Genomic DNA, 14,080 nt, shown 5'->3' with positions numbered 1-14,080 from the left:
AGATGAAACTTAAAACGGAAACGAAGAATTGTATTTCCAACAGCAGTAGATAAAAACCCAAGATATAATAAACTGGCCAGGATGTCGGTCTCAAGTTCTTTTCCAGAACATTCTAACTTTATAATTAAGACTATTCCCTGAATTCAGATATCAGTAAATGACTTATTTCTATCTTACAAATAAGACAAAAATCATGTACACACAAATCTCTATTTTCAATCGCGGACAAAGTTCACGCACACAATGTCTTGTTAAATATCCAGAATAATCAGTGAAGAAATCCCGGATAAGTCTTGTCTCCTTATTTATCTAACTCTATGCAAAGACTGCAGAGCACAACCATACAACATGCTGAAATAACTTAGGTGTAATAATATTTTCATTATGATTATCTAATCATAGATCATTGCTGTACAGTGTTACGAGGCTAGGGACAAAGGTATAGAGCTCGGGCAGTATTCCGCAAAGGATACTAAGTAACAGATTATATTTCTCAGTTTTAAACAATGATTTAGATATAAATATATGAGGGAAGAAAAGGATGTAATTTTATTGTCTTTTTGTACACTTTTCCAAGACTGTTGTATATATTGATCATGTAAAATTACCGAATTGCTTAGTCAAGAAAGGTATTGGTGGAAAGTCGTTCAAAGTTCTATACTCGATCTACAAAATTCTACATTCATGTGTCCGAGGAAAGTAGGAGATACAGAATTCCTCACCTGTAATATTGGCAACAGACAAGGATGCGTATCAAACTCGCTTATGTTTAATCTGTTTTAAAATTATTTATTTTCAGACATTAAACAAAAAGGTCATCATTTAGTGTCTTTATTACACAAAGAAATAACGTACTTTGTTGTGCTGTTGTAAGCTGACGATGCAAACTGAGCTGATACAGTCAGTTCCTTAAAAATTAACCAATAATTTGTATCTCTAATTTGCAAAGTGACAATTTTAGAGGAACTTACAGCACTATGAGTTACCTTCCTATAACAATCATACTATTATTTCACAAGTTCATAACTGAAGAATATTCAGAATGAACTTAAATAGTTTTGCATGTGCTGATGTACCATATACAAGGGGTCGTGAATAGGTTGATGTGTCAACTTTTGTTGATGCATCAAAGTGATATTTTCCGTAATGAATTTTAATGAATGCACACAAATCAAAAGTAGTGTCTTAGTTCATGAAGGCAAGGATGCTTTTGTTTTGTAATTCCAATCAATAATATAAACACACGATACCTCTCAAATTATATCTGAACACATTTATTTTATGATTCAACAGATGAATCTTAAAACGGTTACGAAGAATTTTATTTCTTACAGCAGTAGATAAAAACCCAAGACACAATAAACTAGCTAGGATGTCGGTCTCAAGTTCTCTTCCAGAACATTCTAACTTTATAATTAAGACTATTCACTGAATTCAGATATCCGTAAACGACTTATTTCTTTCTTACAAAGAAGACAAAAATCACGTACACGTAAATCTGTATTTTCAGTCACGGACAAAGTTGAAGGCACACAATGTCTTGTTAAATATCCAGAATAATCAGTGAAGAAATCAAAATTATTGTTTCCTTATTTATCCACCTAAGTGCAAAGACTGTAGAGCTCAACCATACGACATGCTGAAATACCTTATGAGTATTACTATTTTCTTTATCTAATCTTATGTCGTTGCTGCACATAAGTACGTAACACAAGACCACCTACAGGACTCAAGGTACGAAAGTCATGCAAAAATGGTAACCAGTCCAGAAATGGATGAAGATAAAATAAATTAGCCTCGTGACATCATTTTCTTAGCGTCATGTGTTTCGGAGCGGCCATTTTCTTTCTTTGATATCTCAAGTTAACATATAGGTGATGAGGCAATATTTTCTGAAGTTTTCTTGACAGTAATGCCACGCTTTTCTGCTAGTAAAGAAAATGCTCCAAACTTGGCTAAAGTATATACATTATACACAGCAATGGTCCATAAATATCAAAATTGCCAAATACAATTTTATCACCGTTTAATATAATTTTTCCCCTTAATGTCAATGAATTTCAACCCTTGGTGCAACATGTTTGTAGTTGACTGTTACATGAAAAGAATCACACGACTTCTTATCGCCGCCCACTTCTCTTTTGAAAATTTATCAATTTCGTTGTTGAATTTAATGACATTTTCTTTTCCCTTTCTTTCGTTATTTCAAGGTTTGAATAAAGACAAAACTAATCTAATAAATTTTAATCAATATGTAGTTTTTATAAAGATAAATATTTATATTTTGGCAAACTAATATTTACGCAATTTTATAAACAAACAATATTAAAATTATCTAAACCTGTCATAAATACATTGCATAAACTTTTCATTATTTTCGGAATGGCCGCGAGTGGCGCAGTGATCAGTTGCTCCAAAACAGATGCCGTTATAAACAAGGAAAGCAAAACGTGGTATTAAAAAATCAACCATAATGAAATAAATGTCCGTAACCATTAAGAGTATGAAGTTTTGAATATCAGTGCATGTATAGTGAAGATTCAAAGTGTAAATGAATGTTTAATAAAACTTACATTATTTACGATCTATTCCGCGATATATTCGTAAGGTCTCCGAAACCATTACCGAGAGGAGATATAAATGTTGGGCTGGCGAGGATTGATTGATAATAAACTAAGATTTTAAGAAAAGTGTTATGTTGAGAGCTTCTTCTAGTTGTAACTTAATTTGTGTTAAAACAACAACAAAGAAAAACTGTAAAACAAAAACCACCCCCCCACCCCCCAAAAAGCAAAAAGCAATAATAAACACAAATCACCAGAAGGAAAAAAAAAATCCTTTTTGCAGAGACATTGTTCTATAGATAGGAGTTCAGTCCCTTGACAACCTTGAAGCTGAAATACTCGTTGCTGAAATCATCACATGACTCTTTGTTCGGTACTGAAAGAATATGTTTCAAACACATGTAGTTGCAGAATATACCGCAGGTAATATAGTTTTCTCTACACAAAAACTGTCTATAGTAATAAGTAAAGTTGGATCATGAGAACTCAGAAATGTTATGGCTGTTCAATGTTTAAATGTATTGGCATAGTTTTACTATAAGCATTGAATTAGTACCGCGAGTCTTACTGAAGGTGAAAGCTTCGCGGAATTCGTGCGTAATTTCGAGTTACGTCCCTTTCCTTTTTCGAACTATATACCATCTATATACTGTCAAGTTCACCATCTGACTGGATGTAAAGACAGTATATGGAAAAGAATTGAGACTAAACTCCTTACGCATGGAACAATTTTGCTTCTAGGCTCTAACGCAAATACTAGAGACTGAGCATTCAATCGTGATCGGGACGGTAGTGATTTGAAGATGCACAGGACAACACATGCAGGAGATAAAACATTCAGATGTCAAGTCTGTGATAAATTGTTCAGGCAGATTTGTTATTTGAAGAGGCACATGAAGATACATATTGGTGATAAAACATTCAAATGTGAAGTGTGCGATAAATTGTTCATCCACAGTTTTAATTTGAAGAATCACATGAGGATACATACTGGAAATAAACCATATAAATGTAAAGTTTGTGATAAATTGTATAGCGACAGCAGTGCATTGAAGACGCATAGTAGGTTACATACTGGAGATAAACCATTCAAATGTGAAGTTTGTTATAAAATGTTCAGACAGAGTAAAGATCTGATCTGCCATACTAGGATACATACTGGAGAGAAACCATTCAAATGTGAAGTTTGTTATAAAATGTTCTCTCAAAGTAGTCACTTGAAAACTCACTTGAGACTACACACTAGAGATAAACCATTCAAATGTGAAGTTTGCGATAAAAGGTTTAGGCACACTGGTACTTTGAAAACGCATCTGATGATACATGCTAGAGAGACACCATATAAATGTAAAGTTTGTGCTAAGTTTTTTAGCAGCAACAGTATTTTGAAGACGCATGTTAGGTTACATACTGGAGAGAAACCATTCAAATGTAAAGTTTGTTATAAAATGTTTAGAGAGAGTAGTGTGTTGAACAAGCATGTGAAGATACATACTGGAGAAAAACTATTTAAATGTGAAGATTGTTCTAAAATGTTCACCCAGAAAGGGAACTTAAAGACTCATATGAGAATACATACTGGAGATCAACCATTCAAATGTGAAGTTTGTGACAAAAAGTTCACAACTGATTATGCTTTGAATAGGCACAAGAACATACATACTGGTGATAAACCATTCAAATGTGAAGTATGTAATAAAATGTTTATAGAGGGTAGTGAGTTGAAGAGGCATATGAGGATACATACTGGAGAAAAGCTATTTAAATGTGAAATTTGTTATAAAATGTTCCTCCGAAAAGGGAACTTGAGGACACACTTGAGAATACATACTGGAGATTAACCAGTGAATCAAATGCGAAGTTTGTGATAAGTTGTTTAAGGAGAGTTCTGTTTTGAGGAGACATAGTAGGATTCATACTGGAGATAATTAAATGAGATGTGACTGTACTTACATAGGCTACATGTGTATATACATACATTGGACACATGTGAAGATACATGCACAGGATACATGCTGGTGATAATCCTTTTGAGATTTTTATTTTGTACCTTGATCTTGATTTGTTCTGTACTACATCAAAGTGACATCTTTGCACCAACCATCGCAAAGTTTTGCACAAAAAACTTATTTTGTAAAAGCAAATATATGTCCACATTTCTTTTGAACCGCTGTGGTAGCCTAGTGGTTAGAGCGTACGCCTCGATTGCTCTAACCACTTGGGTTTGATCCTCGGCTGAGTCATACCAAAGGCTTACAAAAATGGTACTTAAGCTGCCTTTCTTGGCGCTCAGCATTAAGAGGTTAGTATTAAGACGGGTCGATCTGGTGTCAGCATAATGTGACTGGGTGGGACATCATGCTACATGTCTGAGGCATGATACCCCAGTGCTAGACATCACTGTAAACTGTCACACTGCAGACATTGCAGCGATATTACTGAATTTTTTTTAAGCTATGTTAAAAATCCAAATCCAATCCAGATCGTTTGAAGAATGTATGAGCAGTTGTTAATAGTATTTGTGTTAATAAATTCCAGTCTTTGATTGTTTTGGGCAATTTGTAACTATCATTTCTTCATTTGTTATCAAATAATTATCTTCTTGATGATTTCTTTATACTAGTTCTTTCTGCTTTGAATTTTTCTATGTTCTTTAAAACTGTGCCAAAAAATATATTTTGTTCTCAGTCTGCATTGGTTAAATGCTTTCCAAGAAAACTTATTCATTATTGAAGTCACACTACTTTGGGCCAGAGATCTCAGAAACGCTTAATTACACGTATCTGGAGTTCTCCATACGCATATAACTGGTGTGCGAAAAAATTCAAAGACCTTCTGCTTCAGCCGCATGCTTTGTGGCAAAATGTGTTAATGAATTAGCTGTGCTGATATTTACAGTGGCAGAATTCAGTGGCTGAAAGACCCCTTGCTGTGCATGCATGTTGCCGTTACAAGTGTGCATCAAAAAGAATATGATGTAATAGCTGGGCGGCAAGTTCAAAGGCTTTCATGGGCGGCCAAGTGGGAAAATGTCCTGATATTTACATTGATTGAATTCAGTCAGAAAGACCCAGAGATGTACATGTGGTCATTTATAAAAGTACATCAAATAAACAACTTTAGCATTCGTTATTGTGCTCATTTCCGAATGTATCAGAATAAATAGTGCGCGAGATTCAAGACATGTTGAGACTTAGACAAAATGCCATTCGTAAATTTGGATAAGTATTTTGGGGTTAAACGGCAAACGTACGAAGATTGTAACGAGATTCAGAAGAGTGCTAAAGCTGCTAGAATTGATAGTTCGGATAGGACACTAGCTACGTGCACGAAAGTGTGTGATGCCTAGATTAGTGTTTGGTACAAGTCCTTACTTGGATAGACAAAATTCAGTATCACTCTGACGGACGAAGAAGAGCTATTTAAGAGGTACATTAACTGACCATACCATTTTTTTTTAATCCCCCTCGCCTTAGCCCGGTTAGTTCTAGTGTTGTAACTAGATCAGTAACTAGGCCAAGTATTTATATTAATGTCGTTGACAAACAAACTCTTGCCCATTCACAAGCATATGTTTTGATAGCTGATTGACCGTTAACCCTTTTCCGAGTATGGTAGCAACTATCAATTTCCTACATGATATCCATTGATGATAAAACATACAAACATGTGTTTTAAGATCAGAATCGATGATCTTGATATATATTAACTGCCTCTTGTACACTATTTCGTCATAAAATTAGTTTGAAACTGTAAGTGAACCAGTAGGCCTAACGGGAAATAATGGCGGACTTCGCTAAATCTGGGATGTACCAGTTTATTAGATCGTTTTCATAAATCATCGGGCAAATATTTTCAGAAAAATATACAAATGATTGAAAGCAAAGCCAAGGTATAATTGTATTAAAGATTTAACTTTAAACTGCAAATAATTTAGGTAAGAAACATATGAGACAATGATATATTGTGGAATTCGCGAGATACGCTTTAAGGTCTAAGCTATTTTCCGATTTTACACTTAATTGTGAAAATACGGGGAAAAAACAGCAAATCAGATACTATTTAACCATTGCCTAAAATTGCTGCAAGGACGTAGAAAAATAAATAAACCATAAATTTGCAATCCTGTCAATGGGCTGTTGTAATGAAGCTATATTAAAGTGAATGATTACATTACGTAAACCTCTCCATCTAAACATAGATGACTAGTTCCGCCGAAAACGGCACAATTAAAAATCACATACCTCCAAAAATTGAATGTTTACTTTAAACATAACTGTTTACTCCTATAAATTCATTTATGTGTTTGTTACTTACTTGTAGAAAGTCATGCACGTTACTCGTTGCGTTTTTTGAAAAATCATTTTTTTGTCTCGGGTATGGCCATATCTGTTACGGACATTAGTGTCAGGAATTAATTCCTATTAAAAGCCGAAGTTGCAGTTCAAGATAACTTTCTACCAGTCTACCGCAAACACCAACAATACCAGAGACAGAAATAATGCATCTTAAACATACCAAATACTTTTTCGTTTTAAAAAACAAGAAAATCTTTATGGTCATTGTGTCATTTTTAAAGAAATAATTTCTGGTACAACATTTGTGTCATGCTCCTTGTTTTTTAAATGTTCATAATCCTTGTGTGAAGTAATGTTTAGCTGAAGTAATAATATGTTTATCAATTTTTAATATATTTTATCTGTTTTCAAGAGTGTTGTTTCATCAGAGGTTGGATTTTCATAGGCATGTATTCGTTACGGACATTCGATGAATTTCACGGAATGAGTGGAAAGCGTTATTGCCTCAACATAGCATTTAATCTTAAGTCAAAAGTAATAACACAAATCAAAATAGTATCAACAAACATCAGATAGATATCTAGCTTTCAAAACTTATCACTGTCATGTCCTGTATCAATAAATTGGCCGTAGTCATACCTCTCGTTAAAAAAAAAGACAGTATGCAAGAATAATTTAAGAACAATAACTGCTCAGGCTGGCAAACTAGAAACTTGATAGGAATTTTCAATTTAAAAAGCTTTTATATGCACCATATTACTCAACAATGATGAATAAATCCACAATTCACTCAATTTATACAGTTACGGACATTAAGAAATTTCGTTACGGACGATAAGAGTCAGGAACACATTGTAAAAAAAAATCAACAATTGACGTCTAGAGTCCATCTTTAAGCGACACGAATCCCTCTTCTAAGCGATCAATAACTTCCTTCGGTATTTTGAAGAGTCTCTTTGTTTTCCCATGAGGAACTGGCTCATCTATGATTGATATAATGTTTTTATGGTCGAGCCATATCTCGTCCTTTGTAGTAGGCCATTTAAAAGAATCATCGTATTTGCCTGCTCTACACATGAAATTTATCATAACCTCTGTTTCGTCAACATCGGTAACTCTTCCGATATACCAGTTTTTGTCGTAAATTGCTGCTACAAAATCGTTTTCCTTTGGAATTATTGTTTGACGTTCATTACCACTGTAATGGTCTTTATGTTGATCTTCGCTTCTTCTATGTTCATCTGACACTTGCATATTTTCCTCGCTTGTTTTGTTACTATCTACAGATAATGCATGTAACTCCCAGCCTGCACAATCTGTGGTTTCGACATCCGTCATGCAGGTTAGGCAGTAACACGAGACGTTTCTTGTGTATACACTCTTTGTAGCCTGACGAGATGGTACAACAGCGTGTAATTTCATGGTTCCAGTAACACTAAGTGGAGTTTCTCTCTTTGCAGTTCTAGCAACTGTTTCATCGTAGTCTTCCTGTGTATAAAGAAGATATTTTACTTTGCTTCCTGCCAACTCAGATTGCAAACCCCAGGCATAAAAATCTGCTGCATCCTGGATGTTACACTTGGCTTGTCTGACAGCCATATCTGCTGACCGTTTAACACTTCCTCCTAGACCATCACACGGGCCTTTTCCGTGTCCACTTTCTAGAAAATTCCATCTTGCCTTTATTGAAAACTCTTCTTCGTGGTATGCAAGAAACTGGAAGATGTATCGATTCCTATATTGGCTTGTAGGCGAATCCGATAAGTAGTGAACTGTTGTCAGTGCAGGATAATCGGCTTTGATTACTGGTATGGTTTTTCTTAAGATTGTATGCACTGCTGTAGCATTATGGTTGATAAGATCGGATATTGCCACTATACTCTGTAATTTTTTAGAGTGATTATTTGGAAAGTATACTACCATTGTGTGGAGTGAAATCATTGACGTGTTCCAGTAAGCCGACTGGATTTCTTCAACGGAGGAACACACAAAATTTTCTGCGAAGTCCATCCAGACTAAAATATGGCCATCTGGAAGGTTTTCGCGTAACCTTTTCATTTCTCTGTACTGTGTACTTACACGTTCTACATGATCTCGAAACGCAGATAGTTCAATTTTCATCAATTGTTTAAAGTCTTCTTTAGGCATTTGTTCTTGTACTTCTTTCCAACGCATCTTGTCATTTTCTTGGACCCGTTTCCAGTGAAAAAACCTGACTTCAACCGGACACTTCTCATCAATAGCAGCTATAACATTTTCATCAGAAAATTCTTTTATGAACATATCAGGATTCTTCGTGGTTTGCATGCCATAGCCTCTCAGACATCTAATTTTCAAAGCAATATTCTGGTGCTTAGTACACAGACATGTTTTTCTCGAAGAAAAGTTTGCAAACAGAATATGCATCGGTTTCATTTTATAGAACACGGACTTTGACACTTTAACATTTGGGTTTTCTAGCAAAAAGTTCGAGTGTAAGTTATGCATGTAGTCTGTGAGAATTCTTTTTTGTTTAACCTCACCGTCTGCCTTCTTAAAATCGTTCTTTCCAGGCAATGTTAAACTGTTGTCTTCTCGTTCCAAAAACTCCACGACGTCGTTTTCAATTTGATTTTTGATCGTTATTCGTTGTTTTCTTTGCGAGCTAGCGTTAATGATCCGTCGACGACTTACTCCGACCTCTTTACTGAATGCGGTCGCACAACGATATTTCTTTATGATCCTACATGACAATTTCTGAAGCGTGCCATCTTTTGTTTTACTTTTTACATCTTCGATTAAGGCATTTGTCATTAGGAGTTTTCTTTTCAGCCATCGAAAATGTTTACCTAATAAGCCTGCTCTTTGCATCTGAAGTTGTGTTTTCTTTCTTGGTGTCAAGTGGGGTTTATTGTTATTTTCCTCGTCTTCAGTCTTCATTTCTTGTGGATCCGTTTTATTTCGCATTCGTTCTATCCGTTTCTGCAGCTTTTTGTTCTTCTTCAACAGATTGCTGTTCTGTGAACGCAACGCATCCAATTGCCTGTATGCTTTTCTGAGTGCTGTACTGTGTCTCTTTCTCACTCCTATTGATCGATTTGGTAGAGGAAGCTTAACTAACAGAGGACAACTTTGATCATTGTCATTGCATTTGCTGCGGGTGCGACTGGATGATGGTGTTTCTATGCTAGGAATTTCCGATGCTTTTTGTGCGAGTTCTCTCTTTTTCTGGTAATGTTTTTTTACTGCTGTGTTTACTGAAGCTCTTCTCTTTTTAAGTTCCATTGTGGGGAGTTCAGATGATGGAATATATCGTTGTTTTCTTCGTATTCGCTCCTTTTCAAGAAATGCTTCTTTATTTTCTCTTTTCTGTTTTTCACGCCATTTCCGCTGACGTTCGGCATTCGAAAGTGCCATCTGGAAGACAAAAGTAATGTCTTTCAATATTTGCTGTATATAAATAGTTTTATCACTTTTGTACAGTACTGTTCATCAGATATTCACATCTGTGTGTCGAGTGAATATTTTTTTATGTTTAAAAGTGTTTGCTCAACCAAATGTAGAAAACCCATAACGACATAATGTCCGTAACAATCTACTTTAATGTCCGTAACGGGTTTTCTATCCATACAAGTTATATTAGTATCATTAACAATCTTGCCAACAACAGTACATGTAAATATCAAGCTGATTTTAGTTTTACATAAGTAATACAAAACCACTGAGATGCTCTTCGACGTATTGATTTTCCTTGACAAAATATCTGTAATGTCCGTAACCATTTTATTGCCTCTATCGAGAATGATAGTTGTGGATTGATTGTTAATAAACTTTAAGTTATCTTAATGCGACAATTCAAGACAATAGAGCTTATAAAATGTATGTTTTAACTGTTTTTCTAAAGGTTCTTTTAAATAGAAATTATGATATAATGTCCGTAACAAGTTTTCATCCGGGCAAAAATGTCGGTATTTTTTTTCAGGTTACACCGGTATCATTACCCTAGTTTGGTCTTGCATGTCATCGTTTAAATTTACAATAATTTTCACACAACAGTATAACTTTATTTGTATAAAAGTCATCTTTAGAAAGCCATGATAGTGATACTTACGTTAGAAATATGTATACAACACCAAGAATCTCGTAAAAGTATCTAAATCAACAGTATTTTCGTCTGCTATGCACATATCCGGCGGTGTAATGGAAAATAATATCGAAGACTACCGTAATTACACGTAAATTACCGTTACGTACATTATCGTTACGTACATTATATGTTATGTACATTAAATGCACGGCATTTTAAAATAGTTTGTCTTTAGGTGTCAAATAAAAGAACAATATTAATAATGTTCTGAAGTACCTTTCAATGTATTATCTCAATTGTGACAAATAATTCAAACACCTTTAGTGTTTCAGCGCTTACAAACGGTGTTACGGTCCTTAATTTCTTAAACGCGACAAAATAAATTTCGATAGTTTTAATTTGTTATCGTCATCAATCTAAATGATATATAGTTAAGCATGTGTTGGGATGATAATAGCATTCAACTTGATCTGAAACCAATACTAAAAGGTCAATAAACGTTTATTGGTCTTACTTTATAGAGAAAATTGAGTGTTGTTACGTATATTAAAAGGTTTTCGGCGACATGCAATCAAGGCCACATATTTTTGAAAAATAAAAACAACTTTTGTCGAAACTATATTTCTGTCTTTATAAAACACAACAATTTAAAGAAAAATCATCAAAAGAATATTGTATGAGCGTGTTTAATGATTATTTAAATAATCAAAAGTACTTGATGTAACAAAGCGACAATGCAAATCTGAACAGTACACTACCATTTAAGTAATGTATGCACGTCAAATGTAAAGACTGAGTGAACCTTCTGCCTACAAAACATTGACAATAATACATTTTCCATATAGGAAATAGTTTATTGAGACTTTTATCATTCACTGAATAAATATTCGACTTCAAAGTTTGAAGACACGTTTTTCTTTAAAATGCAACATTTACGATGGAATCAGCGAGATGCACTCACGCCCATTTTCATTCAGTAACCACAATGGGAGTCCTTGACTCCTAGTTTTAAAATCCTAGCGAGACCTCTGCAGTTGGGTATAGTCATCATTGAATTTAGCAAACTTGACTGTTCATCTTTGGAAATTATTAACGTTTTTTCCATTATAACTTGAAAATAGGCAGTCTAATTATTTACTGGAATAGCCAGGAACAAAACTAAAATTCTGGAAGAAAATAAAAATACCAGAACAAAATAGATAACTACTGGGAATTACTTAATATTGTATATCTTTTGACATATATGTTAAATATAATTAATCTCAGTGAAGTTTTGCAAGAGGACTTATGATTTATTCAGAGCGGGTATATATTTATAGCAAGACCGTCCGCCTGTACCCAAGATATTTTCTTCAAGGAAAAGATGATTTATCAAATGAACTGTTGAAAGGATATTAATTTAAAAATGAAACAGGGTAAATTAGCTCTACAACACATCCAAGCAAGTAGTCATTTTTAGATACTGTGAAACAAACATGTGCACTAAATACGCTAAAGCAAGACCTTACATAGACGTTTTGTGGTTTTGTCTCCTGTATGTAAATTAAATACCAAATTAAAAAAATACAAGATTTGTCTAAGTAAGCAACACGTTTTACATCAATTTCTTGCAGCATATTAAGTGCTTGTTATATTCTGGTCATTATTTGTGTTTCTATTTTCAAAGGTGACTGTTACTGGAGATTGACTAGTTGCATCCAATACAATTCTGTATTTTTAACAAACTGTTACTTCATATGTTTTAACATTCATCTTGGCTGATGCCTTTACATGGTCTCAGACCTGATTTTTAATTTACAAGTGGAAGCAATAAAAGTAGTTAAAGTATTTATTTGTTTTTATTTTTTCTAATTAAGAAACCGCTTTTCCATCTATCTGCTCATTATTCTCTTTAAACAACGAATGTGATAGATATCATGTGACAATATCACAGTTTTCAGCTGCATAACAAATATTGGATCTGAAAATAATAAAATTTTAGTTGCTGTCTGAACTGTGCCTTTAAAAAGAATTGTTTATTCATCAGGGGATATTCACACTAACGATATGTAAACACTTGCATGTGAGGTAATTCTTAATAGCAATGAATTTAAGTAAAACGCAGACATGAGAATACAAAATAACACACAGACCTTACTGATGCAAGTAAAAAATGGTAATTGTTTAACAGCATGACATGACATTGATTTAACAGAATGTTTTCATGGTGTATTTGTAATAATAATTGTCTGACAGTTCAAAAATGAAGGAAAACAGACGAAAAATTAACCATCATGAATTGACACGAGAGCTGCAGACATGTTTATGGATGTGAGAGCATTGACTATCATTTGTGTGACTTTTTGCTGTTTTTGTAAATGAAATAAAGATTGCTGTTAAGTACAAATGCTTATGGGCTTTCAATAGACATATACCCTCGTGTTTTGACACATGGAAGGACATCAGCGTTACGATGCAATCTTCCCGGTCTATGTTGAATCTCTAATACTGCGACAGGACTTCGATCTATCTTGCGAGTTGCTCTTCCGGGTTCTTGAAATGCAATAACCATTTCAGGGAGCTGCGGCTTGTCCTAATAAAGAAAATTCTTCAATGACGACCTTTCGAGAACTTTCATATTTGTTTATTTGGAATAATGTCACCTCACACATATTAATCTTTTTGTTACGTATCGATGAAGAATAAAGTCATTGGGTCTTCTTTGTATTGTCTTCAGTGCATTCAGCGTACAATCGTTGCTCAGACAATAGCTGACATATTATGCTCTTTAAAATGCGTACAGGCAAGCACCAAAAAATGAATTTATAAATCAATTCACTTAAGTGCATTGCTAATCTGCAAATTCAATCGTTTTAATATTATGCTAAAACGTTTTCATATTATGGGGCAAAGACTTATTAAATCAAACCGAATAAAGAAATAAACCGTTAACACGTGCGCGTGGCTTGGCAGTGTTTTTTGCGCAGTTAGTTGACCAGTGAATTATGTCATCTATTCCCAATAAAATGACCCCACTGTTGACTGACAATTGTTTTTGCCTAAGCCGTTCCAATAAGTGTAAATATATTAACCTGTAATAGCATTTTCAATACAGATTGATATCTTTATTTCCTCCGCTTTGTAAAGACTACAATCAGTCATGTAAATAGAAG

At 34.2% G+C, this 14,080-nt stretch overlaps 1 protein-coding gene across 1 annotated transcript; it reads left to right on the top strand.

Annotated features, from left to right (window-relative positions):
- Positions 1 to 2,959: 2,959 nt before the first annotated feature.
- On the top strand, positions 2,960 to 12,757 carry LOC149784800 (uncharacterized). The gene has a single exon (XM_089932812.1). The coding sequence runs from the start codon at positions 3,368 to 3,370 to the stop codon at positions 4,403 to 4,405; it is 1,038 nt and encodes a 345-aa protein (XP_089788938.1). The 5' UTR covers positions 2,960 to 3,367; the 3' UTR covers positions 4,406 to 12,757.
- Positions 12,758 to 14,080: the final 1,323 nt, after the last annotated feature.

The sequence above is a fragment of the Sinohyriopsis cumingii genome, chromosome 14, assembly GCF_028554795.1.
Source record: "Sinohyriopsis cumingii isolate HCF-2022 chromosome 14, ASM2855479v2, whole genome shotgun sequence".
In the NCBI taxonomy this organism is placed as follows: Eukaryota; Metazoa; Mollusca; class Bivalvia; order Unionida; family Unionidae; genus Sinohyriopsis; species Sinohyriopsis cumingii.
The sequence above is the reverse complement of the archived record's forward strand: the minus strand, read 5'-3'. Positions and strand labels throughout refer to the sequence as shown.